The sequence below is a fragment of the Ambystoma mexicanum genome, chromosome 8 (genome assembly GCF_040938575.1).
Source record: "Ambystoma mexicanum isolate Mex_15411 chromosome 8, UKY_AmexF1_1, whole genome shotgun sequence".
NCBI classification, from domain to species: domain Eukaryota; kingdom Metazoa; phylum Chordata; class Amphibia; order Caudata; family Ambystomatidae; genus Ambystoma; species Ambystoma mexicanum.
The window spans coordinates 1,488,895,281-1,488,920,621 of NC_090929.1; the positions used below are offsets into that span (position 1 = coordinate 1,488,895,281).

General features: G+C 47.0%; 1 protein-coding gene across 2 annotated transcripts in view; it reads right to left on the reverse strand.

Moving 5' to 3' along the window:
• The window catches only part of SLF2 (SMC5-SMC6 complex localization factor 2), a 1,286,318-nt gene extending 1,261,584 nt beyond the window's left edge, over positions 1–24,734 (reverse strand). The window contains exon 1 of one of the 2 annotated variants that reach the window (XM_069611667.1): positions 24,537–24,734. In XM_069611667.1, the coding sequence (XP_069467768.1) occupies positions 24,537–24,667 (131 nt within the window). In that variant the 5' untranslated portion in view covers positions 24,668–24,734. The remainder of the gene's footprint in view (positions 1–24,536) is intronic. The other variant, XM_069611668.1, reaches the window with a different exon arrangement.
• Positions 24,735–25,341: the final 607 nt, after the last annotated feature.

Sequence of the window (25,341 nt, forward strand, 5' to 3'; positions counted from 1 at the left end):
AACCGCCGTAGAGCGGGAATTCAGAAGCCCCCCGATCCCTTGCCCGGTGTCTCCCCGCAAGAGATTTCTGGATCGACTGGGGACCCGGGAGGGGAGCGGGGGCCTGAAGCGTGGCAATCTGGAGGAGGGGGCGCAGTGACACGCTCTCCTGGAGAGGGGCACCTGGATGGTCACGAGGCCTGTAACTGCTGGTCGGCTTAAGTGAAGGTGCGGGGCGCAGGCAAGCCGACTACGCGTGGGTGGTTGCCCCGGGGCCTGTGCCTGCAGCGAGTGCCCTCTCAAGTGTACCTGAGAGGGGTGCCTTGTCCTCCGGAGAGGAGCGGAAGGCCAGACTGGTGGTTTAAACCCCCCACCCCCCCCAGGAGTGCGAAGAGGCTCTTGACTCCTGCAGTGGTATGGAAAGGGTGTGAGGCCCCTACCTGTTGGTGTGGCCGGATCAGCTGGCGGAAAATCCTTCAGGAGTACCGCTATCAGAAGGTAAGCAGCTACAGCAACGGTCTGGATCGAGATAGTGGAATGGCCCAGCCAGTGTCCTAGTCGCAGTCTGCCTCTGCAATGGAAAGGGGTTTTGCTGCAGTCCTGCAGGAAATCAGGGACATGAGATTGGACATTGCCCCAAAAAAAAAAAAAAAAAGACGGACCAGAGGGTGAGCAAAGGTGAGGATAGGCTGTTGCAATTGGAAATCAAACTTCATCAGTGACTCAGGAGGTGCAAATGGACCTGAGGCTGAAGGTCCTGGAGAAGAGGGATGAGCAGAGGGCCAGGCAACTGGACGATTTTGAAAACAGGGAAAGAAGGAATAACCTCAGATTTTTTGGGGTCCCGGAAGTGGAGGGCGAAACGGAGAGAGTTGGGTCGGGTGGTGAGACATTAACCTCCTCTTTACGGATGGGACGACAACAGAACCGATGTTCGACTGCGTTCATAGGGCGGGGGCAGAGCGGGGGAAACCCCCTCCCCCTCCCCGGTCTATATTGGTCCGGTTCCATTACTACACCAAGAAAGCCAAGGTGCTGGAGAATGCTAGGAAGGCTCGGGAGATCACATACAACAGCGCAAGAGCTCTCAGCGTACACATTGGCTAAGCAGAGAATGTGCCGCCCCCTAACGCAGCTGCTGAAGGAGAAGGGAGTGCACTACAGATGGGGCTACCCCTTCTCTTTATCATTTGAATATATGGGCCAGCGTACAACCTTGGTCTGGTCACTGAGGACGACATAAAGGGAGCTATCCAGGACTGTGACGGAGCCGACCGCCCCCCCTTACCCCCCCCGGAGGGGGCCCACAGGGTCGCTCATGGAGGGTGCAAACGGTCCCGGGTCTCCGGGAAACAGGAGAAAGAAAACAAGCTCAAGACATTTTATTTTTTAAAAACTGAATACGCCCTCACCGACCAAGAACGATCCTGGAGGAGGAGCGGGCCGCCCCAACCAATAATGGAAGGGGAGTTGAGGATCCGGGGGTCCAATCAAGAAAAGGGTCCCCCTGAACACCAATTATAAGGGGATCTTGGAGGGGGCGACAAGATGGGGAGGGGGGGGCTCAAAGAGGTGAACACTTCAATGATAGCCCAACAGAGGTGGGTAGGCTGGTGGTCCGGCTAAGCGCATCCGATGGTGGAACTATCGGGGGGTGGGGCAAAATTTGGGGTGGGGAATGGGGGCAGTTGGAGAAAAGCTTAAGGCCCACCCTGGGAGGGAGGGGGGGGGGGGTGAGAGGGAGCACAGTAAAAGACATAAAGAGCTGTTAGGGAAAGGTGCTGTGAGGACGCTGACCGAGAGAAAAGGGAAACCTAGATAATGGCTGAAAGTCTGCCTGCCCTGGGTGTGGGTTCCCTTAATGTACAGGGTTTGAACACCCCTACCAAGAGGTCCTTGCTTTGTAGAGAATTTAGAAGGACCAAACTTGACTTAATCTTTTTACAAGAGACGCAGTGGGCACGGAACCCAAAATGCAGGGGGGGGGGGTGGGGGGGGGTAATTGGAGGGGTAATCTGCGCATCGCACAAGACCAAAAAGAGGGGGGTGGTCATTTTAATGGCGAGGGACGTGGGCTTTGACAAGGAGGCTATAAGAAGGGACCCAGAGGGGCTCGGTTAGGGGTTCTCTGCAGGGCTCTTCAGCTGGTAAAGCAAAAATATTATGAGAAGGGGACAGAGCGGCAGGATTTTAGCCTGGAAACAGAGGGAGGTCCAGAGAGGTAGAATGATGAAGGCAGTGAGGGGGGGGGGGGGGGGGGGGGGGTTGATGGTTTATGACACCCCAAACATAGGTGGGGCCTTCCGTCGATTTCACAAGAAGCTATACTCGACTGAATATGAAGGGGAGGACGCCCAGATTGAGGGGTTTCTGAACGCCATTAAGGTTCCGGCCCTGACAGAGGAAATGGCGGAGGGTTTGGAGGGACCTGTAAAATGGATGAGCAAGTGATTAGTGGGATGAGAGGGGGGGGGGGGGGGGGGAACAGACATCTCCAGGTGAGGATGGCTTCACTGTGTACCTTTACACAAGGTTCCGCTCCACCCTGGCCCCGTACTTTGCAAGGGTGTTTAATGCAGTATTATGGGCAGGGGGGGGGGGGGGCTCGGGGGGATCCTGCCAGAATCCATGATGAGGGCTATAATAGTGGTGTTGCCGAAGGATGGAAAAAGACCCGACGGAATGCCCCTCCTACCAACCAATCGCTTCTTAACACAGATGTAAAGATCCTAGCCAAGGGGGTGGGGAAACGGATGGAAGAGATAATGCCAAAGCTGGTCCACGGGGGAATCAAGCGGGCTTCATAAGGTGGAGGCAAGGTTCGGACAATATCTGAAAGACGATAGATCTGATCCACTATGCCCAAGAATCGGACCTTGAGGCGAGCTTGCCTTCTTTAGAGTTGGAGAAAGCTTTCGATAGGGTTGAATGGAGATATAGGGAACTCCTCCACCAAAGAATGGGCTTCGGGGCAAACATTAGGAACTGGGTGGCCGCATTATATAGAGCCTCAACAGCAAGGGTACAAGTGAGTGTTATCGGAATCATTCTCCCTTTTGCAGGGAGGACAAGGCAGGGATGCCCACTCTCCCCCTTGATATACTTCCTCACGATGGAGCCCCTTGCCATAGCGGTGAGAGCCCATCCGGATATCCAAGGGATCAGAAGAGGTGAAGTGGAGTTCAAGCGCTGTTCGCAGATGACATCCTGGCACAGCCTGGCTCCTCGATTTGATGACCACCCTCAGGATATTTTCGGGGTTGAAAATTACACAGCAAAGTCAGTAATACTCACCATGAGGGCTCAGGACCTGGGGCTGGATCCCTTGGACAGGTACAAGGGATTTGTAGTGGGGAAAGACTCCATTCGATACCTGGGCGTCCTCATTACCAGGGACCTTTCAAAGCTAGCTCCAAGAAACTATGGCCCCGCAATGGTAGGGATTACATCAGATCTAAGGAAATGGGGAATGATGATGATCCTGTCTTGGTACGGTCGCATGACGACGGTAGAGATTAATACCCTGCCTAGGCTGCTGTATCTCTTCATAGCATTCCCAACGATTGTCCCCGACCAAACCTTTAGGGATCTACAGAAAGCAGTGCCAGTTTATATGGCAGGGGAAACCCCGATCGGGAGGGCTACTCCAACTCTCCCCAAGGAGGAGAGGGGGAGAGGGGGTGTTTGGGTTACCAGATTTCCTTCTCTATTACCGTGCTGCCCAGTTGCGAGTCCTTTTGGAACATATGAAAGAAGGGATGGGAACTTACTGGTCCTACCTGGAAGATATGGATGCCCACCCCCTTAAGGTTTGTGATCTCCTGTGGATTCCATGCAGGCTCATCCCGAGTAGGTTGAAGGCCCATCCAACCTTGGGAATGCTTTGGGCGACCTGGAAAGAGGGCCCCCCCCCCCCTTCCCCTCGACTGCCCACCTCACTTCACGGCCCTCTCCGATGACCTCACTCTGGGGACACCCCTTCAAACTTGGAGGTAGGGGGGTTTCGAAACGCTCAATCCTGTTCGGACATTAGTATGGAATGGGCGGGGCAGATGTTTAGCGAGGGCGAGTTCCTCTCGTATGAAGAAACGAGGGAGGCTCTTGGGCGGGGGTCAATATCCATTTTCGAGTACCTTCGACTAAAGGGCATTCCCTGCGATCAGTCATGGGAACAAAACTTGAGAAGACCGTGGACTCCTTTTGAAAAACTACTGGACACGGCGACAAGAAAGGGGACAGTGTCCAAGATGTATAAAATCCTGAACACCAACAGCATAGAGGAGAGGAGGGGATTCCGCATGTTTTGGAATGGGTTAGCAGGGGAGGCCCTTTCGGAGGACGCTTGGGCAAGGATATTTAAAATAGCGTTCCATGGGAACTTATTTACATCCGATATGGAGCATAATTTTAAGATCTTGCAGGGGTGGCATAGGGACCCATTGAAACTGTCAAAGATGTTCCCAGGGGTGTCACCCAGATGTCCAAGGGGATGTGGCCAAGTGGGATCAAGGGACCACATGTGGTGGTACTGCCCAAAAGTCGAGAAGTTTTGGGAGGATGTAAGGGGTTGGATGGCGGAGGTGACTGAAGAATTACTCCCACAAAAGCCGCCGACGATGCGCCTAGGCCTCCCCCTCCCACCCCCAGAGGAAGCAGAAATACGTAGGGTGGCCTTGGTGCAGAAATGGAAGAGCCCGGTGACCCCTTCCAAGGACAATTGGTTGAATAAATTAAAGAAGATGTTCCTCATGGACAAATTGACTGTCAGTTAACAATGACTCTGGTGCATTCCAAATGAACTGGTATGGGTGCGACAGACATGGGGATGGGAGGTTTAACGTCGCCGAGGGGATGTCTATGTACAGGAGGGGAATGTGAGGTATCAATTCCAAAGTGGGCGACCTACATTCCGGGGCACAGCAGATGCTACAAAGCCGACGGAGATGGCGACAAACAATTCAGCTCCCAATCACCGGGGAAAAGACGTTTTATGGATGCTCCCATGGTTAGAGTGGGGGGGGTGGGGGTTGGGTTCAAGGGTCCGATGTATGTGTTTAATCTGTACCTATAATGGGCCCGCTTGTTGTATTTAGAATATGCTAATAAAAAAAAAAAAAAAATAAAAAAAAAATGTATTGTACTTGTCCTTTACCAGAAGGTGGTATGCTTGGAATTTCAAGCATGAAAAATTTAATGCATGGGCGTTCCTCTATATGTACCATTGTCTGCATCGCATTGTCTCAGTTCCGTTTCGCCGTTTTCATCCGTACTAAAACAAGTACTGTGTTGGGGGATGCAATAACTTCTCCTTTGCAACTGGTCCAGAGTATGAGGTATGCGTACTTACAGGTCCCTTTCAAGAATTAAAGTAAATCCTACAAAAGGATATTATGAGAGAGTGAAATGCATATAACAGTGCACCGTTTCAAACTTTACTGATTTCAGTTCTAACGTTACACTTCCTCCCTAATGCAGAATTAAGTTGAGGGCAACATTACTTTCAGTACGTTTTGCACAGTGATCTCTGATCAAGTACATGTGTCGTCTAGGAAGGTTATCAGGTAAAAAGTATATTAGGACTAAACGACGTACACCATTTGCAGGGTGTGTTCATATGAATGCGCTATTAGTGTTGCAACAATAAACCTTGTAGTATATGGTTCCTAATCATTTAGTATTAAGTGTTCTGTGCAATGAAATATTTGCATTTCCAGTACTATTGACTTTTTATTTTTCTTTAATGAATATTCTATTCAAGGACTGTACAGGTGTGGAATTACAAGAGTAGGCACATGGACCAAACGTTAACCTAATATTGAATACAATTGGACATGTTATCACATTGCCTTTGGAATACATTTTAATGTAATTTTTTCTATTTAAGCAAGTTGGTTCTGTTGTAGATGTGCTTGATTTAAACCACATAAAAACGCTATTATTTCAGCTTGATGGGGCAGTGGGAAAAGAGAGGCCCACGGTTTCAAAGAAAACAAGGGTAACACGATCAAGTTGGTTTGGTAGAAGATTTTAGGCTGGTGTTTTAGTCATAGAATGTTTGTTTTTAAAGTGGTATCCGCTGTATGTGTGCTGTACATTGAGCCTGTTTTTTCAGCTCTTAGGGGCCTAGAAGGAAGACGGCACAGACAAATGAAACCAGAGATGTTGCTTGTCACACAGATTTCACAATGGAGCAACTACAAATAGTGGCACTACAAATAGTGGCAGAGCATGGTCCAGTCAATAAGCAGACTTGTGATGCTTATGCCCAATAGCTGGAAACTGATGTGACCGCCGATCCGTGCAAAGTGTCCATGGACCATTGCTGCCATGTGACAACTGGACAAGATGAAACTGAATACAATGAAGATGCATTGCCATTCCTCGCAGCAGACCCCTTGACCCCAAGCTAGACCCGCAAAAAAAAAGTTCCACCCAAGAAACATTCGATAACCCGTTTCTCCAATTCGTGTTCACCATCACAACCTGAAGTAACAGACTGAAGCTTCAACGCAATTGACCACGGAACTTGCTAAAGATCTCGATTTCAGTTTGCCTAGTTTGGGCTATTGTCCACCACAGTTCGAGTCACAAATCACATTCATGCCACATGATTGGCTAATAAAAGAGCATAACACCTTGTGTTCGACAGCTGCCTGCTAGAGATTGCACAGATGCCGAAATGTGTCCATACACTGAGGGGGGTGGGTAACATATGCAGGCAGCCATTGATAATTGTGTACTACAAGACAACCTGAAAATCCAAGCTAGCTGTTTCCACCTCCATAATATGTTTTCATGATCCACTCAACTGATGCTGGGCAAAGTGCCAGCTGGAAATCTACTATGTTCATCAGCTTTACTTTCCAGCGGGTCAACTTTCGGTAAGATTTCCAGTTTGTCAATTTGTGGGACTGAGTTCCTTGCTAAAACCCCGTTCTACAAATGTCTAAGGGAATTCTTATTCCCACGCTATTAGTCAAGCCTAGAAAATTGAACATGTCAATTGAAAGCACATTCTCCAGAAAACATTTCTGGTTAGCTGGCGACTTTCAAGACACGAACGTAAGAAAATTGTGAGTTCAGAGATCGTACAGGTGTCCCCCAATGTACATCCTCCGACCATGGAGAAACATGCGTCTAGAATCCAGAGGAAATGCTAATAGAGTTCATAGCCACTGACAGGCATGTTTCAATAGCCAAAGCCATGCGAGAAATGTTTCCACACTGTCAATTTATGTATGGCACGTTGCGAAATCAGTCAATAAAAGAATGACAGCTGCGGGTTTAAAAAAAAAAAGGTTCAAAAAATATTTTTCAAGTGCTGTCAGTCTATCAGCAACCATCTATGGGTAGAGCTCCAAAACTTGATCGTCTGTGGAAGCTCTACTTGAAAAACGGCGTTCATTGATAGACCATTGTCCAACGTGCACTCATGGACAGAAAACCAACATTTTCACGAACGTGCACATGGACCTTTAGTGAAGGAGGAACGTAAGAAGTGGTTGGTGCCGTGTTCACCTCCACACAAAGCTCTTGAGATGATTGTGGACGATAACTCTTTCAAGAGAGCTGAAGGGACTCTCACAATTCTGTCATACCGGAGGTGTTCCATAGTATGTGCCTAAAGTACAGGCCCAAAAGGTTGCATTTCGGCATGGAGGCCAGAAAAAAACCTAACTGTACTTGCACACACTGAGAACATTGGGAGGGAACAAGCGAAAACTTTGGGATGCTAATTACTCTTGGCCTTTATAAAACAAGGCAAACAATGGGTGGCCAAGACAATATACCAGGAAACGGAATTTGATTTTGTGAAAGATCTCGTATTGACCGTTGCATACCCGGAATCAATCCCGATTTGTTCCTAGGACACATACAATGCCACAAAACATTGCAAACGAGCCCTGTCCAACTAAAGCTGAACTTGCTGAAAAGTTGACTCCCGGTTTATATGATTTGTAGCTGTTTTTATAGTGTGCTCACAATAAAATTTTGGATATGTTCCCCAATGTTTGGACATTCTACAGCGACAATCAAATGCTATTAACCTCAATGCTATAAAACATGAATTACGCAGATTTAATCTGGTGTACGATTTATTAAGGTGCATCTTTTACCTTCATTTAGATGACTAGTCCTCGATCGATAAGTCACGTTTGTGGTTGCTATTTATGATACACAGAATACAATTGCCCTAGTACATCGTTGCTGTACTGCCCATTTGAGTTGCTGAAATACTAATAGGCAAATGGATATTTGCCATTAGACAAAGGTACACTGAGGCTTGGCATCTGTAAATCCCTCTGCTAGACCCAAACCACATCCACACATGCAATGCATGGCACTGGCGTTGATGGCCTATGGTGGGTATGATTTTCATTGCAATGATCAATCACCCCTGTGTCAACCCCATAACTAACAGAACGTTTTGCTTTAGCAGCGTATTATTTTGCCAAAAAATTGGTCTTTTGAGGTGTGCGATTTTATTTTGGTTCCTCCATAGTCTATATAGCGCACCATAGCGTCCAAATTTATCCCCTTAGTCAACTTTTTGGCAAAAGTGCCTGTTTTTGCTAGGTTGCCATACAGTAACTGGGTTTTGCTTTGCATGAGCCCCTCCTGTGTCCTTTGCTTGGTCTTCTCCCTGTCCCCTCCCCCACCCTTCCTCTTTTCTCCTCACCCTACCTACTCTATGGTGCTCTCTGTCTCTCATAAATGCTTCTATCAACTATCCTGCTCTCCTCACTAAATCTGGTAGAAGACGTTTAAAAAGGACATCCTGGTCTCCAATCCAGGCCTCCCTATCGCCGATACCTATACCAGTGCTTTCTCCAGCCAAACCCTCACCGACATTCTCTTTGCCGTTCCCTCGCCAGACCTATGGAATCTACATATGGTATCTGTGCTCTCTCCTTTCTCTTCTTCTCCCATTAATTGTGGCACCCAGTGGGAGGCCCTCTTGGCCTCCTTCCACTTCTCCAAGTACACCTGAGGTCTGCACTTACCCTTGCACTTGTCAACAGCTGGCAGCACTATTTATAGTCCATTTATCTTTATCTTAACTATTTATCCTATGCACTGCCCCCTCCCCTTTTGCCCTGCACTTCCCCTCCCTTCCATTGCACTTACGCCATCTCAAGTTCTCTCCATTGCTCTTGGCACACGTGATCAGCTGGGCTCATCCCCGCAATTTGAAGATCAGGGCAAGGGAGCAATGCATCTATTTAACTGAACACAACAGAAACTGATAATGCAGAAATAATGGCACATGAAATCTTGCATGAATAGGGGTACTTGAGATGTGAGAATATATTGGCATTTTAACCTCTAACCTTTGAAATATATCTAATACCACAATCTCTGTACCGAGGTGCCCACCATAAAGGTTTGATCTGCCATTTGCCCTGCTTGGGCCCTCAGGATATAGGTCGACGTGTGTGTCTTTTTGGGAGCATATATTAATACATATGATTAGGGTCCCGGACTGATCAGGCACGGCGGGTCAGAGGGATATTAGCATGAAAGGAACTAGGGGTCTGAGCTGGTGGGCTCTGTCCTGGCAGGGTGGAGTCTGTGAAGGCACTGGCCGTTTAGTGGAGATGAATGGGCACTTGGGCTTATGACTGGTCACTGTCTCATGCTTCTCACGCTCTCCGCAGAGCACTTTCTTCCGTGAAAACAGGGCTTGCGCAGAGGTGGCGTGGAGGGCGGGGGATTTGGGGTGATGGTGTGGGCTGGCTGTGCGAGGCCTTAGCGATGGGAGAGCTGCATTTCTACAGAGCGATGGATTTTCAGGCCTAGTAGAAAGATGTCGTTGGGCCTAGTTCAAAATGGTTTCCTAATGCAGTGCTAGAAGCTATAGTGTATGTGTGATTTTATATGGGGTGTGGTGTAACGGAATGTCGCGGGGGTGGCTACGCCTCCCCACGTTGGTTATTACATATGATATGTTTTTAGAGTGACGCAGGGGGGGGGGGGGGGCGGTCGTCAAGGATCGTCTCCTTCCCAACACTAGTAAGATCGTGGTCTCCGTCTTCCCTCGGTTCCCCCTCCATCTTCTCGTCACGCCTTGAAGCACTTGTGTATAGGCACGTTATAAATGCTGTATCACGGTCTGTTTTAGACAGACACAAAAAGGTTACACCAGCCTTTCAGGGGCTTCTAGTATCGGTTTTACTTACCTTGAGTGTAACGGTTGTCCAAAACCAACTTGAGGTAATTGCTTCCCCTACTCTAGAGCAACTTTAATTGAATATTACACCCCAAGGTCCAACTCCTCTAGAATGACAGTTATCCAGAATACAATTCCTAGGATTATACTGTGCCTATTATATGAGCAACATAAGATCAGAAAAATGTACTGTCCAGTTTATTACACTACGAGAGTCACAGTACAACGGATAGGTTCTAATAAAGGAATTATATGTTGGCTGGGTTTTCCTGTGCTCAACATTATTTTCATGTTTTTGAAATCAGATGTGCCTTAGCGGCATACCCAACTCAAATAGTGGGAACAAATTCTTCATCACCTCAGGCCCCTGGCTAAACCCTTCCCAAGAAGAGACGCTTTTTGCCTGACCGTCACGATTGTGCGCTTTTGCACACTAATGCAATGTTGAGCACAAGGCTACGGACTTCTCAGGTCGGCACGAGAAAGTTAAGGAACGAATGAGAACAAAAATGAATGCAAATAACTTTAGACAGGGATGCCTCAGGTGGGATAGATAGTCTGAACGGACATGCAAATAATAGAAGATGGCATGCAATTGAAGGCTTTCCCCTGTTACACTCAAACATAATGAATACAAACCTCTCAGGAAAGAAGCCAAGCGATAGTTTGCAGTGTAACAAGATTAACTTTTTCCGAAATTATTTAAAAAATAGAAATCTTCAAAAAGGTGTCCGCTCTTCGAGAATGTTGAATGAAGGATTGTGCCTATAGAAAGGTCAAAGCGTCATGAATAAAGTTCATCATCCGCACAAGTATTCATGACTGCGCTGCATTAATGGATGCCAGCCAACAATTAGTTTATTTTTCAGGCGTATTTCGAATGCCACGTTGTCAGCTGGGCTAATCGCTCCCATGGAGTCAAGGTCACTTTGTGGGATGATGCTTGGGGTGGCTAGAAGAAATTAATCAGTTCACACTGACGCGTCCTGTCCAGTATGTTACATTATTGTGGCATTCTTTCACAAAAAACAAAAGCCTACCAGGCATACACGCTGAAAACATGCTTCTATCGTTATTCGACCTTGGGGCCAAAGGGAGGAATCGCTATGGCTAGAAGGCGTTGAATACCCACAAAAATGATAACATTTACTATATTGAAAGTGGACATTGGAACATTTAGTTTCAATTTATGCAAAGTTCTGTGCAGACACTCTGCGTTACTCCAAAAGAATGGACCTACCAGCTATCCAAAATATTTTTGCGATTAAAAACAGCTGTATGCATATGGAACAGTTCAGCAACGTGCTAATATGCCATTTGATGAAAACAAAGTTTACACAATACCTTGTTACGTTGATTACATTTATACTGCGCCATATTTACATTTATGCTGCGCATATTTAAAAATACCAATTGTGTAACTCGCGGGCTGTTTAAGTATACTAATCATTTTTATTTGTTTATAGTGTAAGGAGGAATGAGTAAGGGTTTGATTATTTTGACAGGTATTGCTTACTGACATTGCTACGGGTTGTTAGAGCATATTGTGATGATTATTCATCGATGAAACAGCACCACAACCTGTATGCAGGCTAGTGATATATAAACCACTTCATCCCCTGGAATATCAGGGTGTGCTATCAGTGTTGCATTATTGAATGTGCCGGGGCAGAACATTTTCCAAGGGAACTTGGTTCACTTTTCGATATATAATATTCCCAGTTCCGTTATAATGCTGTCTGTTCCATTAATGCGTCAGCTTCTCCATCCCATTGGGAGCTATACCTACTTACCAGCGCTAACCTTTCATGCACATCGTAGTCTTACATTCTCCCCCACGTTGTCTGTGTGTCCATTATTAGGTTTCATCCTGTGCAGAATTACAGGGTAAATGGATAATTTTGAATAAAGAACGGCTACTAAAATATATTTTCATTAGGTCATTTAAGAGTGTACCGTTCTGCGAATGCCATAGTCCCACTACCGTGGGACGGTTTCTTCAGCAACAATGGCAGATACGCCTAAACACATCGATTTGCATCACCCTCATGTGGGGCGATAGACCGGGACCGATATTCCCTTTGGCGGTACCTGCAACAAGGAGCAACCGGTCATCGTTACCATCTAGCAAGAAGCGGATGCCAAAGCCTTGCGATTGAAGGTGCGTCAAATTCACATCTCCCGAAAGGAATACCATGTGCGTCATTATATAGTTTTGATGTTCTAACCCAAGGACATACAACAATTGGTCTGATCGAAATCAGCAGATCATGTTTTTGGAGCATTTTGTTAACTAGAAGCACTTAATGGTGTATTGAAGTTTCCTTTAAAAAAAATATATTAACCCGGTGGGGGGGGCAATGGAGTTTAGGGTTCGTTTTTATAGGTTACATTTTGAGTAACATTAATTTGGTTTGATGGATTCAATAAAATGAAGTTACATTTTTTTTAAAGTCCTGACTTGGCTCCTCTGCGTTAGGATAAGCTCTCCAAAGCTTTGCAGGCACAGGCTTCACACCTCTTAATGCGACAGCTGAAAAGGTATGTGTGAAAGAATTACACTGTAGCCGATTAAAGAAGGTTCCGGGCCCATTTCCATCTTTGGGCCGTGTCTCCGTGGGCCCCTCGGGCCGCGTGCAGCCTCTGTTTCCCTACCCCTCCTTCCTCTTCCCCTCCCTCGGCCTGCCTCCCAGTCCTTTGCCCCCCCACCCCTGATTGGTCCTCCAGGGCCAGCAATGTTTGCAGGAGTTCAGATGCACCGTGGGTCAACGCCACTCCAAACGCGGCGCTTGGCAGTTCCCTCAGCGACCCTCCAGGGCCACGCTGTACTTGTTTTAAAGGCCCCCATGGGACGCTCAGCCACATTTCCCAGCCCTCTCCCCTGCCTCCAAGTCCCCGTTTGTGCGCTTCTTCCCGCCTCCCCAACCCTCCCACCTCCCCTGATTGGACCATCTGGCTGTCATAAGCGACCCTTCCAGGCCAGCCCTCTGCCCGGCAGCCCCCTGTGGCTAAGGGCCCCAAGGGCAAGGGCGGCTCAAGATGTGTCTGCAGGTGTCCGCAGGGGGACGCCAAGGAAGCCAGCCGCTAACAGACACCAACAAAAACAGTGTGGCATGGGTGGGGAGTAGAGCAATTACTCTACTCCAAAAAACCACTGCCACTATCTTACCTCCTAATAACTTAGAGTGCCATAATATTAGCATGTCCACACTTAGCTAGAATTGTGAACATTAGACTGCATCACATCTAGATAGAATTTTGATTGAAGGATAGCATGCCCGCGCCTAGATGAAACCAAATGTTGCATGTGCCACACTTAGAACTGTGAACACCAGCCTGCACCGCATCTAGATAGGATTGTGACGGCCAGCAAGTGCCACACTTAGACAAAACTGTGAATGTTAGCATGCACTTTTCGCACTCAAAAACACACACAACCATCTCTCGCACCACAAGCCGCATGCACTTCACAACACTGCAACAACACATAAACTGGAGCAACAGCACACGCGGACTGACACCGATCCAATACCCGCACAAAAGCTGCCAACAGAACACCACTCCCCTCACTATCCTACTCCCTCTTCACTTCACCAACCCATCCCACCTTATTGTTTACAGATCCGCCAGAGCGCCTGGGGACCACTTCCGTTGGTGACGGTGCGCGGTACAAATACCTTTAACATGTGTACTTTGCAACACAATGCAGTAAAATAAGTTCTTGAACACCAAACCTTAACAAATGCATATGAACTAACGCTGAAGAGATATAGTCAGGGTGTTTATATTGCACACTGGGCCCCACATTTCGGGTTCACCACATAACCAAAGAGCGTGCCCCTGGATAAATGCGTAATCTCTCTGTTTACCAGCCACAATTGGGAGACCCGGAAGTGATTCAGCCCACCTTTTTTTCTTTTGAAAAATGAATTAGTCTTTGTTGTGTGTTATATAGAACTACTAAACAATAATCGAGTCCATTCACATATTGCAAACCGCAAAGTTATTTGACTCACACGTGGAACCTTTACTACCAGTGATGCACTAGATGGAGTACACCTTGCGATGTTGCTTCTGATGAGGTCCATGCAAGTTATGGGGTCCGCAGGAATTTTGCGGTACAGGGCCTCGTAAATCTCAGCATAGGCCCGGAGAGAAAAATCTAAGCTGACAGTGTCATGTATGCTTAAACAGTTCTGCAGGCTTGTTACCTTTAACTTTTGTGCAGGTTAGGTTGCATTTGCCACTAATGTTATCATAAAAGTGGTTGGGGCGAGGGCACAAATTATGCTGTACAGAACCGTGCGCATCACAAACTGCTTCGATTCGCCCGATGTCTAAACAGCCATGCAAAACCTTTTTTCTTAAAGTTGGCCACCCTAGCTAGCTTTAATCAACATGGTGGTATTCTACCTTGAACTGGGGGACCAGACTGCCATAAGGACACCCCGACTTTCTTGGTGCAGGTTATGGGGCCTCCTTTGTTTGTATATAGATGTTAGGGAGAATTCTCACTTATGGCTAATTTCCCTCACCTAGTGAGTCCCCCCCAGCAGCTTTGCTGGACTTCTGGAGTTTATTTTTTTTTTCCAACCAGGTAAGAGTGAGAGCTTTTCCCTCCCACTCTTACCTGCGTTTTGCTGTGTGTTCCATCTGTTTTTTGTGATTGTGGAACCTGAAGTACACCACTTCAGTAGCCCCCTTCTTTGTGTGTCACACAGCACCTTCAGTGCCGTGGCACAGGGTTGTCTTTGAGACAACCCTCGACTCCATTTCTGAGGAGACTGTCCCCCAGAAAAGGGTACAGTTACAATTAACTTTACTTAGTCAGTCAATCTACCACAGATCCAGTACACCCCATCTTCCATGGATTACTGAAAGGGTTAACTCGCATCCCTTTTTATCTGTACCTCCTAGAGCATAGTTTCCCTCTTTTAACATTTAGACTTGGCTGGCGGCAGTGGCATCTACCCAAACTTTTCTACCGCGATTATAGTAGATAACGTGGTAATGTTCTTGGCTATTGTATTAGCCTTGAACATCAACCCGCTTGACCAAATGGTCTTTCTTTGGCTACGGTTGGGTTTATTCGCCATTTCTTTTAGTTAAAGTCCTTCTTGCGTTTTACTTTGCGCGGCAAACTAGGTTTGCCTTCTTTGTTCACTGTCTTTTGGTGGGCTTCTGCAGAGAAGCCCTCCTCAAGGCGCCTGGGTGTCTAGGTGGGCTGAATGTGAGGGAGGGATGTAGTCACCCCCTGCACAGGGTATCCTAGGAAACCCAAGTCACTTAGTCATGATTGGCCAGGGTAGTTGTCTGGGCTGGACAACCCCCCTGGGTTTTTTTTTTTTTTTTTCGCATAAAAGGCAGGTCTCTTGGGCTAGAAGTCAGAGTCGCCACTGGAACTACAAGGAACCGGAGAGAACGACGGCTGCTGCAACTACCCTGTCCCGGTGAAGCCCTGCTGCAGTCCCGAGCTATCTGCCCTTCAACGACTCAGAAGATCCAGTCCGGAGTCTTCTTCCCTGGAGCTTGGTGGGGATAACCAGCTAATCTTCTACAGCCAGAGGATCCTCTTCCGTGGTCGAAATCGCTGCACACTTCTGTAGTGGTCCGGATGGCCACCTGAAGAGCCTCTCCTGTTTTTAAGGAGCGCACCTTTTATTCCGTGTCACAGCTGCCGGCCTCATCCCTGTGTGGTGCAGACCCCCTTCTTCTCGACGAAGCTCCAGGAATCGCGGGTCTGCGGGAAACCAACAGGAACAACTGCCAGGGCACCAGCTGCACCATTGGAACAAGGTACTGTGTTCTGTTGAGGAAACTGGGTGAATCCCTTTTTCTTCATTTCCAAAGCTTGACCTTGTCTTCCCTCCTTATAACTTTTGCTTCCGAACATTGACAATATCGAAGTACTTTTGGCTCCGTTGAATCGTGAACTGTTAAACCGTGTGATCTTCGGCAACTGGCCCCGGTGTCTTTCGACCCTGGCTCCGGCCCTTCGACTTTTGAACTCCCGTTTCTGAATGTTTCTTGATTCTGCCTGCCTAACCAAAATATTCCGTGATTTTTGCCTCCAACTCCCTCTGGGTATCTCAGGTGCTAAGTGTGTTTTTGCCCTTTTAGGATTTCATGTCACGGATACACGTTTGTTTAGTAGACCGAACTGTCAAAAAGTGATCGCAATCGTATCCGCGGTAACGTGTTTTTGTGCCTAACACCGGTTCATGCCAACACAGGGTACTTACCTTGAGACTTACTGTACAAACTGAATTGGTTAGTAGTTGTAGTATATTTAAACGTGTGGTTTTTATTGACGTTTAATAGAAGTGTTGTGTTTATAACGAGTGGGTTTAAAAAATAAATGTACTTATATTTTTCTACCTGAAACCTTGAGTCACTGTTTGCTTGAGTCACAGTAATTGTGGTCCCTTTGTGTAATTTCTGCTACTGCTCATATACTCCTGAGATAAGCCTGGCTGCTCCGCCACTGCTACCACTATGACATAGTAGTACCGGATTGTACCAAAGATAAAACTTGTATCACCACCTGTAGTCTTAATTGTGTGTAGTGGTCCCTAAGGGTACTGCACAGGATTCTGCCTAACAATAGATTATGTAAAGTTTGCAAGATTATGGTCGTTTTGATCCGCTGTGGTGCACAAATGACGGCAATCTCACCTGAATACCCATTTCCGTAGATGTACAGGTCACATACTCATGCGCTGCTCATTTACTATGTCTTTTCTTAAATAACGGGCATAGGAAAGCCATTTTAGCTCAAGCAGAATATTTTCAAATGTGGTAGCTACAGGGCAAAATGTCAACCCTCAATTGGAACATGTTGCTCGTTTTCTACTGCGTTCCGTTAGATGCTGAAGGCATGTTTGCAGAAATTTTAACTTTTGGGATAGCCAACTAAACTCCAGATGAATTAGCCCCGGATGTAACACGGATACCTCTGTTAATTTTTTTTTTTTTTTTTTTTTTAAAAGCGCATATGTTCTGCCCTCCTAGGCAAAGAATTTCCAGGAGTCATAAAAGGTGCTCCTTTGCACCACCGTCATTTGCAGGCTCCATTTGCTAAGCTTGTGTTCTTTGTTATGGCCTGAAAGGGACACCACGGGACTCTTGCACCTTAAATATTACTGGGGTGGGGGCAAAAAGCAGGCTTCCTCGATGCTGGGCACACCATGGTTTTCCAAATGTACAGCTTTCCATAGGGAACAAAAAAAAAATTCACTAGTTCTTTAAACGAGTTTTGCTTTTTTCAATTAAACGGACTTACACACAAATATCATGATTTTTTGTGCCATTTTTTTGGCTTTTATCACAGGATATATTTCTAAAGAGGTTATATGCTTGTCATCAATCACAATTAAATGCTTCTATTGTGTTAACAGCAGTTATTCCGAAATTAAACTGGGTTCATGGGTGGCAGCTTTTGATTTTCACTATGGGGCAGGAATTCTCCCACTGAATATAAGAAAGCAACTAGCCCAACCCATCCACTGGTCGATCACATTGCAAAAAGGCCTAAGATTTACAGCCAGTTTTAAATATACATCTCAGCAAAAGTCAATGCCGAGCCATCCTGTAGTCTTCTACTGTAGGGCATGCCTAAGGCGCCCTTAATGTGCTCAAAATCACTGCATTATCAACCGTGCAGTTCACGTACAGCATTTCCAAGTCAACAGTATTTCATCTACAGACAGCCACACTGACCCTGTGAGGGTGTACCAGTGGTGGCTCATCCAGAATGAGCGAGGGGTGCAGACACATAGGCACCCTTGCTCATACTGGAGGTGCAAAGGCGCTAGCCCAGTGTAAAAAAAGATGAGTTATCGCTCCTGGGCTGGCTTGAACTGTCAATGGGAAACGTGGTTTCCGTTTGACAGCTGTTCCTCAGCTGCACAAGTCCAATAGGCCATGCAAAGCCTGTGGTGTTTTTGCTTCCCCAACCTCGCATGGCCCTTTGGAGGATGCTGGCTGGGAACTTGCATGTTTGTATGTGCAAAAGGGGTAATTATATGCCTCCTTGCACATACAAATGGAGCTGGGCACCTTGTAATCAATGCTCCAGCTCATGCACGCAGGTGCAGTTTCGAGGAAGCACTCTGCACTACCTAGAGCGCTGGGAGGCAGTAGGGCTGAGGCAAAATTTACATTTATTTAAATAGATGTATGCATGGTTTGAAATTGAGGGAAGCTGGGATCAATTCCGCGCCTGCTGGTCTGCAAGAGCCCGTTTAGCTTCATAACTTTAACCAGGAGCTACTTAGGGATCCTCGGGGCAACCTATACAGACAATCCTACCCATGTGAATTTTCTGCCTGTTTTGGACCATCTATAAACAAACATTAGGATGCATCTATACAAAAAAGGAAGCAGGCGCCCCTCTCTAGAAAGGACATGGCATGATAACCTGTTCAGTGGTTAGATGCATCTATAAAATATTTAAAGCATAAGTCATAAATAATGGACGAAATTATAGGTTTGCATTGTATGTGCAAGTTAAAAATTATGGAACACTAGGTACTAACTCCTCATTCCGCCCCTCCCCCTCCCGCCAACCGGTAGATGGTTACCAGCTAACGCTAGACTCAGACGAGCTACATTTAGCTCCTGCTTAGCCAATTGTAATTTCGATCCCTGGTATCTATGTGCATATGCTTATGTTGCGTGGAGCAAGTGCATGTTGTGTGCGTTTGTGCTGGGCCGTGAAGTGGATTTTGGCAGGCATGATATTTTTTTTTACTGGGCATCTAGGGTAGATGCCTAGTAAGAAATACTATGCTGCCCCTTGGGCCCCAGCACCTTGTATGCCCACAATCACATCATGGGGACGTGTGCCTGTGGGAGGCATGGCATTTTTTTCACTGGGCATCTTTGATAAAAGAAACATGTTAAGTGTCATGTAGCTATAATGGCATTTTGGTGCAGCCAGTAGAACCCTTTCTTACTGTGGCATTACATTTCGTATTGAGCATCTTCGATAAAGGAAGCATGATCTGTGCGATTACATGGCTAAAATGGCTTTTGTATTGTATGGATTTATGGACAAAAACAATGAATATCAAGGGGAATCAAAAAACAAAGTGAGTTAAGAGAAGCAAAAAAAAGTTTAGACATACGAAAAAGGTGCGATGGGGTGGATCTGATAAAAGGGGCGGGGGGTATTACCTTTCTGATTCCGCATTTTTTTTGGTTTCTAATGAGATTCATTGGATTTAAAGGGACTGGCCTAACAGATGAACGCCCATGCCAAGCGATGTCGTGGAATGCTGCGATGCCTCAGATGGCCGGGGATGAATAGCCCCTCTGGAGAAGCACACAGTGATGATGCTGCTGGCTCAAATCCCAAGGCTGCCAGAGCCTGCCTCGCAGAAACAGCCTGCAGAAGCGAAATATACTTTTTTCCCTGCTCAGCGAAATGACCCTTTTGTTATCATACGTTCATTATATGTGCTTTTTTATGGGTGGAGAATAAATTTAGCTGCTCCATTGTGGGTGCACCAGATGTGTGCCGCTGATGTAATTGTCTAATGGTAGCTGCATCCTAGTATTAGGTGTGGTGCTGAAGATATCAGTTGAGTGTGTGCAGCCTGGTGGGTGGACACACAGACTGTTCATTCAGGCTGCGTTAGGCATGTAGGACGCATATGTGAGCAACAAGGCCGGAATGTGCTCGGCTAGCTGCGTTTTATTAGGGTGATGAGTGTTAACATGTGCCACACTTAGATGTCATGCTTAATTTTAGCTTCTGTCACATCTAGACAGGATTATGGAAGTTAACATGTGCTACACTTAAATGAAACTGGGTGATGACAAGTGCCACACTTGGATGGAATAGTGAATGATAGCAAGCATCACACACAATTGCAAGGACAGCAATGCCAACTAACCAATCCACTAACAACTTCAGCCCTCTGCATACACCTCTCAACACAACAATCCGCACAAACTTCACTACACTGCAATAACAAAACAAACCACAGACTTGAACAGCACACTACGACTAACGACTAACACCCCAAGCCCAGCCAACGTACCCACCAGGCTGAGGCTGCCAACAGAGCAGATCACTGCTCTCTTGCACTTTTCCAGCTTATTCCCACTAACTCCCCCCAAACCCCCCCTTCTCCCTTTTTCAGAGCTGCCAGAGAGCCAGGGGACCACTCCGGTGGTGATAGTGTGCGATACAAATATCCTTTAACATTAACACAAGGAGGAGCCAGGCCTGGGAGGGGCAGACCAGAATGCAGCCCTATGGACTGGTGTGGGTTTGCATTACAGCCCTTTTCGCTCTACTTCCGGTCTCCTGTGTATGATGTTGCATCCAAGTGATATGATATTTTATTTGTATCGTGCAGGTACAGAAGTGTTTCAGAGCGCAACAAGGCAAGGGAGGGGAACAAAACAACAATCGTACTAGGCCTAGTGACATCGAGATCGTGCAAATGCATGGGAAAGGGGAAAGGTGCATGGAAGGGGGAGAGTGGAAAGTGCAGAGCATAAACAGATAAATAATAAATACACATAAAAATATATTAATGGAGCAATTAACAGGGGTAGTGCAGCCAGCAAGTGGCAAGTGCTGCATTTACGGCAGCAGAACGGGGCAAGTCTGATAAGTGCATAAAAAGAAAATGGGGGACTGTATGGGTACAGATACAGTCCAGTGCAAGGGGTGGCCAGGAGGCAGTGCAGAAGGGTGAGCAGGTAACTGGGCCAGGGAGACGGATGGTGGCCAGATGCAGTGCCAAGAGAGAGCAGATCAGCAAGGGAGAGGGGGAGCAAAGGCAGATGCGAAGAGGAAGGTCTTGAGGTGCTTCCGGAACCGGCAATGGTTCTCCTCAAGTTTTAGAGTGGCAGGGAGGCTGTTCCAGAGTGAGGCCTCGGCTGAAGACAGATCTACCCCCGGCTCATTTCTTTGAGAAACGACTGACCGTGAAGGAGTTAGAGGAGCAAAGAGCTTGAGAGGGGAGGTATTTGCAGAGGGATAGCTGAAGGTATTTTGGACCGAGGCCCCAGAAAGCCCTGTGGACAATGCAGATGGATTTTAATTTAATCCTTGCATTCAATGGAGAGATTTCAGAGATGGAAAAATACGACCCCAGGGCTTGAGGCCAGGTCTCGCAGTCCTGTTTTGGATTAGTTGCAGAGGGAGAAGAGTAGAGGCATGTAGATTTAGAAAGAGGCTGTTACAATAGTCCAACCTAGAGAGAACCAGAGCTTGGGAGACAGTGAGCTTCTGGGGGAAGGAGAGGAAAGGAAGAGTGCCTCCGAGGAGGTGCAATAGGAATTTTGACTTTTTAGAGACCTCAGAGATGTGGGCGGAGAAGGAAAGTGGAGTCAAAGATGACCCCGAGGTTCTAAGCCTCACAGGTGGGGAAAGGAGGAGGGCCAAGCGAGGCCGGCCAGAGAGAGGGGAAAGGATGGAGAAGGGTTGCCGATGCGCAGGATCTCTGTCTTGCTAGCATTCAGACAAAGATCATCGGCGGCACACCAATCATGAATGGTAGTTCGGCAATCAGCGATGAAGGAAAGGAGGTGGCCGATGGTAGCCTGAAAATGAGTCGATTATCGTCAGCGTAGCACTGGAAATTTGAGCAGGTATTGGTTGAAAAGCCAGGGCGAGAGGTTAGACCCTGGGGAATACCACAGGTAGAGAGGAAGATAGAGGATAGGAAGGACCCCAGTGACAGGTGTCTGCTGTGCCTGAGGTGGTGCGGGGAGCTGGATGAGCACTGGTATCGTGGGGAGCAGGATGAGCTTGTAACAGGGTGGTGGGGTCCAGTTTCTGGGCCTAAAAGAGAAAGTGGAGCAAAAGCGCAATTGCACAGAGGAGCTTAGTAGAAGAAACAGATTGTCAGAACAGAGGGCCTGTGGGGGTAGGACATAAAAAGGAGGACAGCTATGAAGGGGCAAGACCATGGGTAACTTTATAGACAATTTGTCAAAAAGGGGAACAGCAATCAATTGTCAAAGTTAAGGGGACAGTGAGACGCCAAGTTAAAGGAGCAAAGCGGTAGGATGGGAGACCAATAAATCAGACAGAGCAACAGTCTAGGCGCAAAAACAACTGAGTGGAGATGAGTGAAAGGGTGAGACTTACAGATGTGTTGATAGTGTGAGGATTAGGGGATGTGAAGAAAGAGCAAAGATCTAAAGGTTGCAAGTCATAGTACAACAATACATACAGAGAATCACCTCCTCCAATCTGGTCTGACACCTGAAGATGTGCCAGGACCAGGCCCCCCCCCCCCCCAGGACAGCAACGTGCTCGCCTTGGAAGCAAGACAACACAAAGCAACACAGGTTCAATCCCCGGGTGGTCACTTAGAAACCTCTGGGTATTAAGTGCATTATAAATAACCAATCATATCGTATTGTTTCAGTTTACAGAGGCAGAAAGGGATTTCTTAGAAACAGTGGCACGGGCACACCGAAGGCGAAGTCAGGACAGAGACCTTGGTTGACATGGACACCGTGCTCCAGAGCTCTTTTTGAAGTAGTATCCTATAGGAGGAGAGGGCCATGGGCACAGGTGCATGTTGATTAACCCAGCAGGTGGGGAGGGATGGCCGAGCCTTTGAGAAGCCCCCATGCCTTGGCACAGGTTTACAAATGGGGGGGGGGGGTAGTGCGATTGTTACTTGTTGCATTGTAGCAATTTGGTTGTTTCGACAGCAGAGGGTTCCTATAAACTAACTGCCCGGACCAAGCCTCGGGGGACAGATTGATACTGGGTTGGGGGAGGAGGTCTGTGCCTGCTGCAACGGCAGGTTGGAGGGCAGTGAATATTATAATAGAAGGTATTGTATCTGTAGGGCAGGGGAGATGAACCCAGGTTGCGCTGGAAGGTAATTGATAATTGAGCCAAAGCTGGTGGGTGGGGCTTTATGCCCTCAGTCATCATGGTGGGTGGTAAATGGAACTGCTGTGGTAGCATCATTCAGTGATTTTTGAATTGTCCATGTCGAATTCTAGAGGTCAAATGTAGGACGTGTAATGTGTGAGACTGTCCCTCCAAGTCCAGGAAGATTCTGTTGAATTTGCAAAGGCATCAAGCAGATGTAGCTTTCCAACAGGAGACTCAACTCTCATCATCAGCCTCGATAAGCACATGTTCGAGGGCTTGGGAAGCAACCAGGGAACACTGGTGTGGACAGGTGACTTCAGGGGGTCAATAAGGCAGCCACCGGGGTCTACACATTCAGGTCCACAGTACATAGCACGGCTTCTAGGCTAGATTATATTCTCGTCTCAGATGGGGGGCTGGATGGTCACAGACTGCAATATTCTACTATATATCATTCAGATCACACACCTGTGGTCGTGTCACTTATTATCCCGGAAAAATTGTACAGGCAGGGGATAGGAGCTTTTTAAGATTGTGTGTGTTGCTTTTACAGAAATGCATATCCAAATAAAGATTTGTTTGATTACTTACTATACTAGGGGCTAGTCTCAGTTACTTGGGCCCCACCCAACAAACAACACCTGTGAATGCACAAATATGCACACTGTGGTGTTATTGAACTGTTTAATTTCTGATAATGTGTTTCTTTAGTGGTTTACACTAACATATTCTTTAGACAACAAAGGAAACGCATGTACATATTTGACAGTGCATTTTGAATTTACCAAGGGTTTCTCTTGTCTACTTGACCTTATGTATTAAAAAGGCAACTATTCAGCTCCAGCCAAATACTTGTTCAACTATTAAGCCAAATACTTCAATCTACTATTCGTTAAACCCCCACCGTCTTGCTGACTGCGTATGGCATTTTTGCAAATGTTGAACAGTTGTTCACTTTTTAAGATGTATATTAAATGAACTCGATACAAGACATGTATGGTCTTAAACCTACTGCGAACATGCTTAAGAATGTCATGTTTTTAGCCAGCTTGCTAAAATATAGATACACTTAAACCAGTTTGGCCTGTTGACCCTTACTTGATGTGCCCCCTCACACGCAGTGGTTGCATTTGTGCCCCAGGGTTTGCTATCCAAATACCGATTTCTAGTGACGCCACTGGTTAAAAGGCGACCATTATATACAGGCGAGAAGCCAGAAGGACAATTTTCGCCAAAATGCGGGTCAACTCAATGTCCTACATTGAAAGACCAACGTCAAAATTAATGTTTTTTTAAAAAAAAAACGTTGTGGGACGTGTAGTTTAAATAAAGTCCAGTGCAAGAAGGTGGGACACTTCTGACATCGACGTAGCGCGGTGGAGCAGACACTATCCCGGCCACCTGCACCCGTTTCCCCACACCCCAGTGTCATTTACATTACATAGCGGTGCTTCCTGTGCTGTGTTATTGTTGTGCTTCGACACGCCCCTAGTGCCAGCCCAGTCATGTCGCTACACCCGTCGGTACCTGCTGCCTGTGGGCGCCTCAGATCCTCTCCTAACTCGCTGGAACGGACCACCGCCCTTCTGCCACCCGTAGGGACTACTGCTAAGGACGAGTCCTCCGCAGTTTCGCTGTGGAGACACCGGAACTTGCATATCCGCCTCACACTACTGGAGGGCTGCAGCTCTTTCATAAGATGGCGCTGCGCGGGAGCATGGGGAGACCCGCCCCCTAAACACTCCGCGCATGTGCGATGATGGCAAGCCGGCCGCTTGGATAGGGAGAGCGCGTGTGAAAAGTGCCGGAGAACCTGGCAGTGACATCAGTGTCAACGCAGAATAGTATCGTTTTGTCTCAAGGGCACGTGCCCAAGGCCACCTTACAGACTTCAGTTTCCTTAGCCTAATGTACTGCTGACAATACCTGGAGACAGCACGCAGCTTGTCTGGCAGTGGCCACTGGTAAAGTATTGTGAGGCATGCTCAGTAGTGACCTCGCTTTGTGTTTACTGTATGTAGGATTAAATCACTGTTGCTTGACAAGTAAATCTCTTTTTCTGTTATTGCCTCCGAGTGAAATTTTATTTGTTGCATCATTTAATGTGCATACGGTATTGACCTTATTATAAGGCCCACTTATATGTCATGAAACCTAGAGAGAAATAACATCACAAGTTGTGGACTAAGCAAAAATGTACCTACAATTATAAATGGGCGTTTACCCTGAAACAAGATTTCAAACACTTTATATATGTGCATTGTGGATCTGTTGTAATACGAGTGGTGTCGGATCCGCGCAGCATGCAATATAACAAATGAGTCAGCGTAAA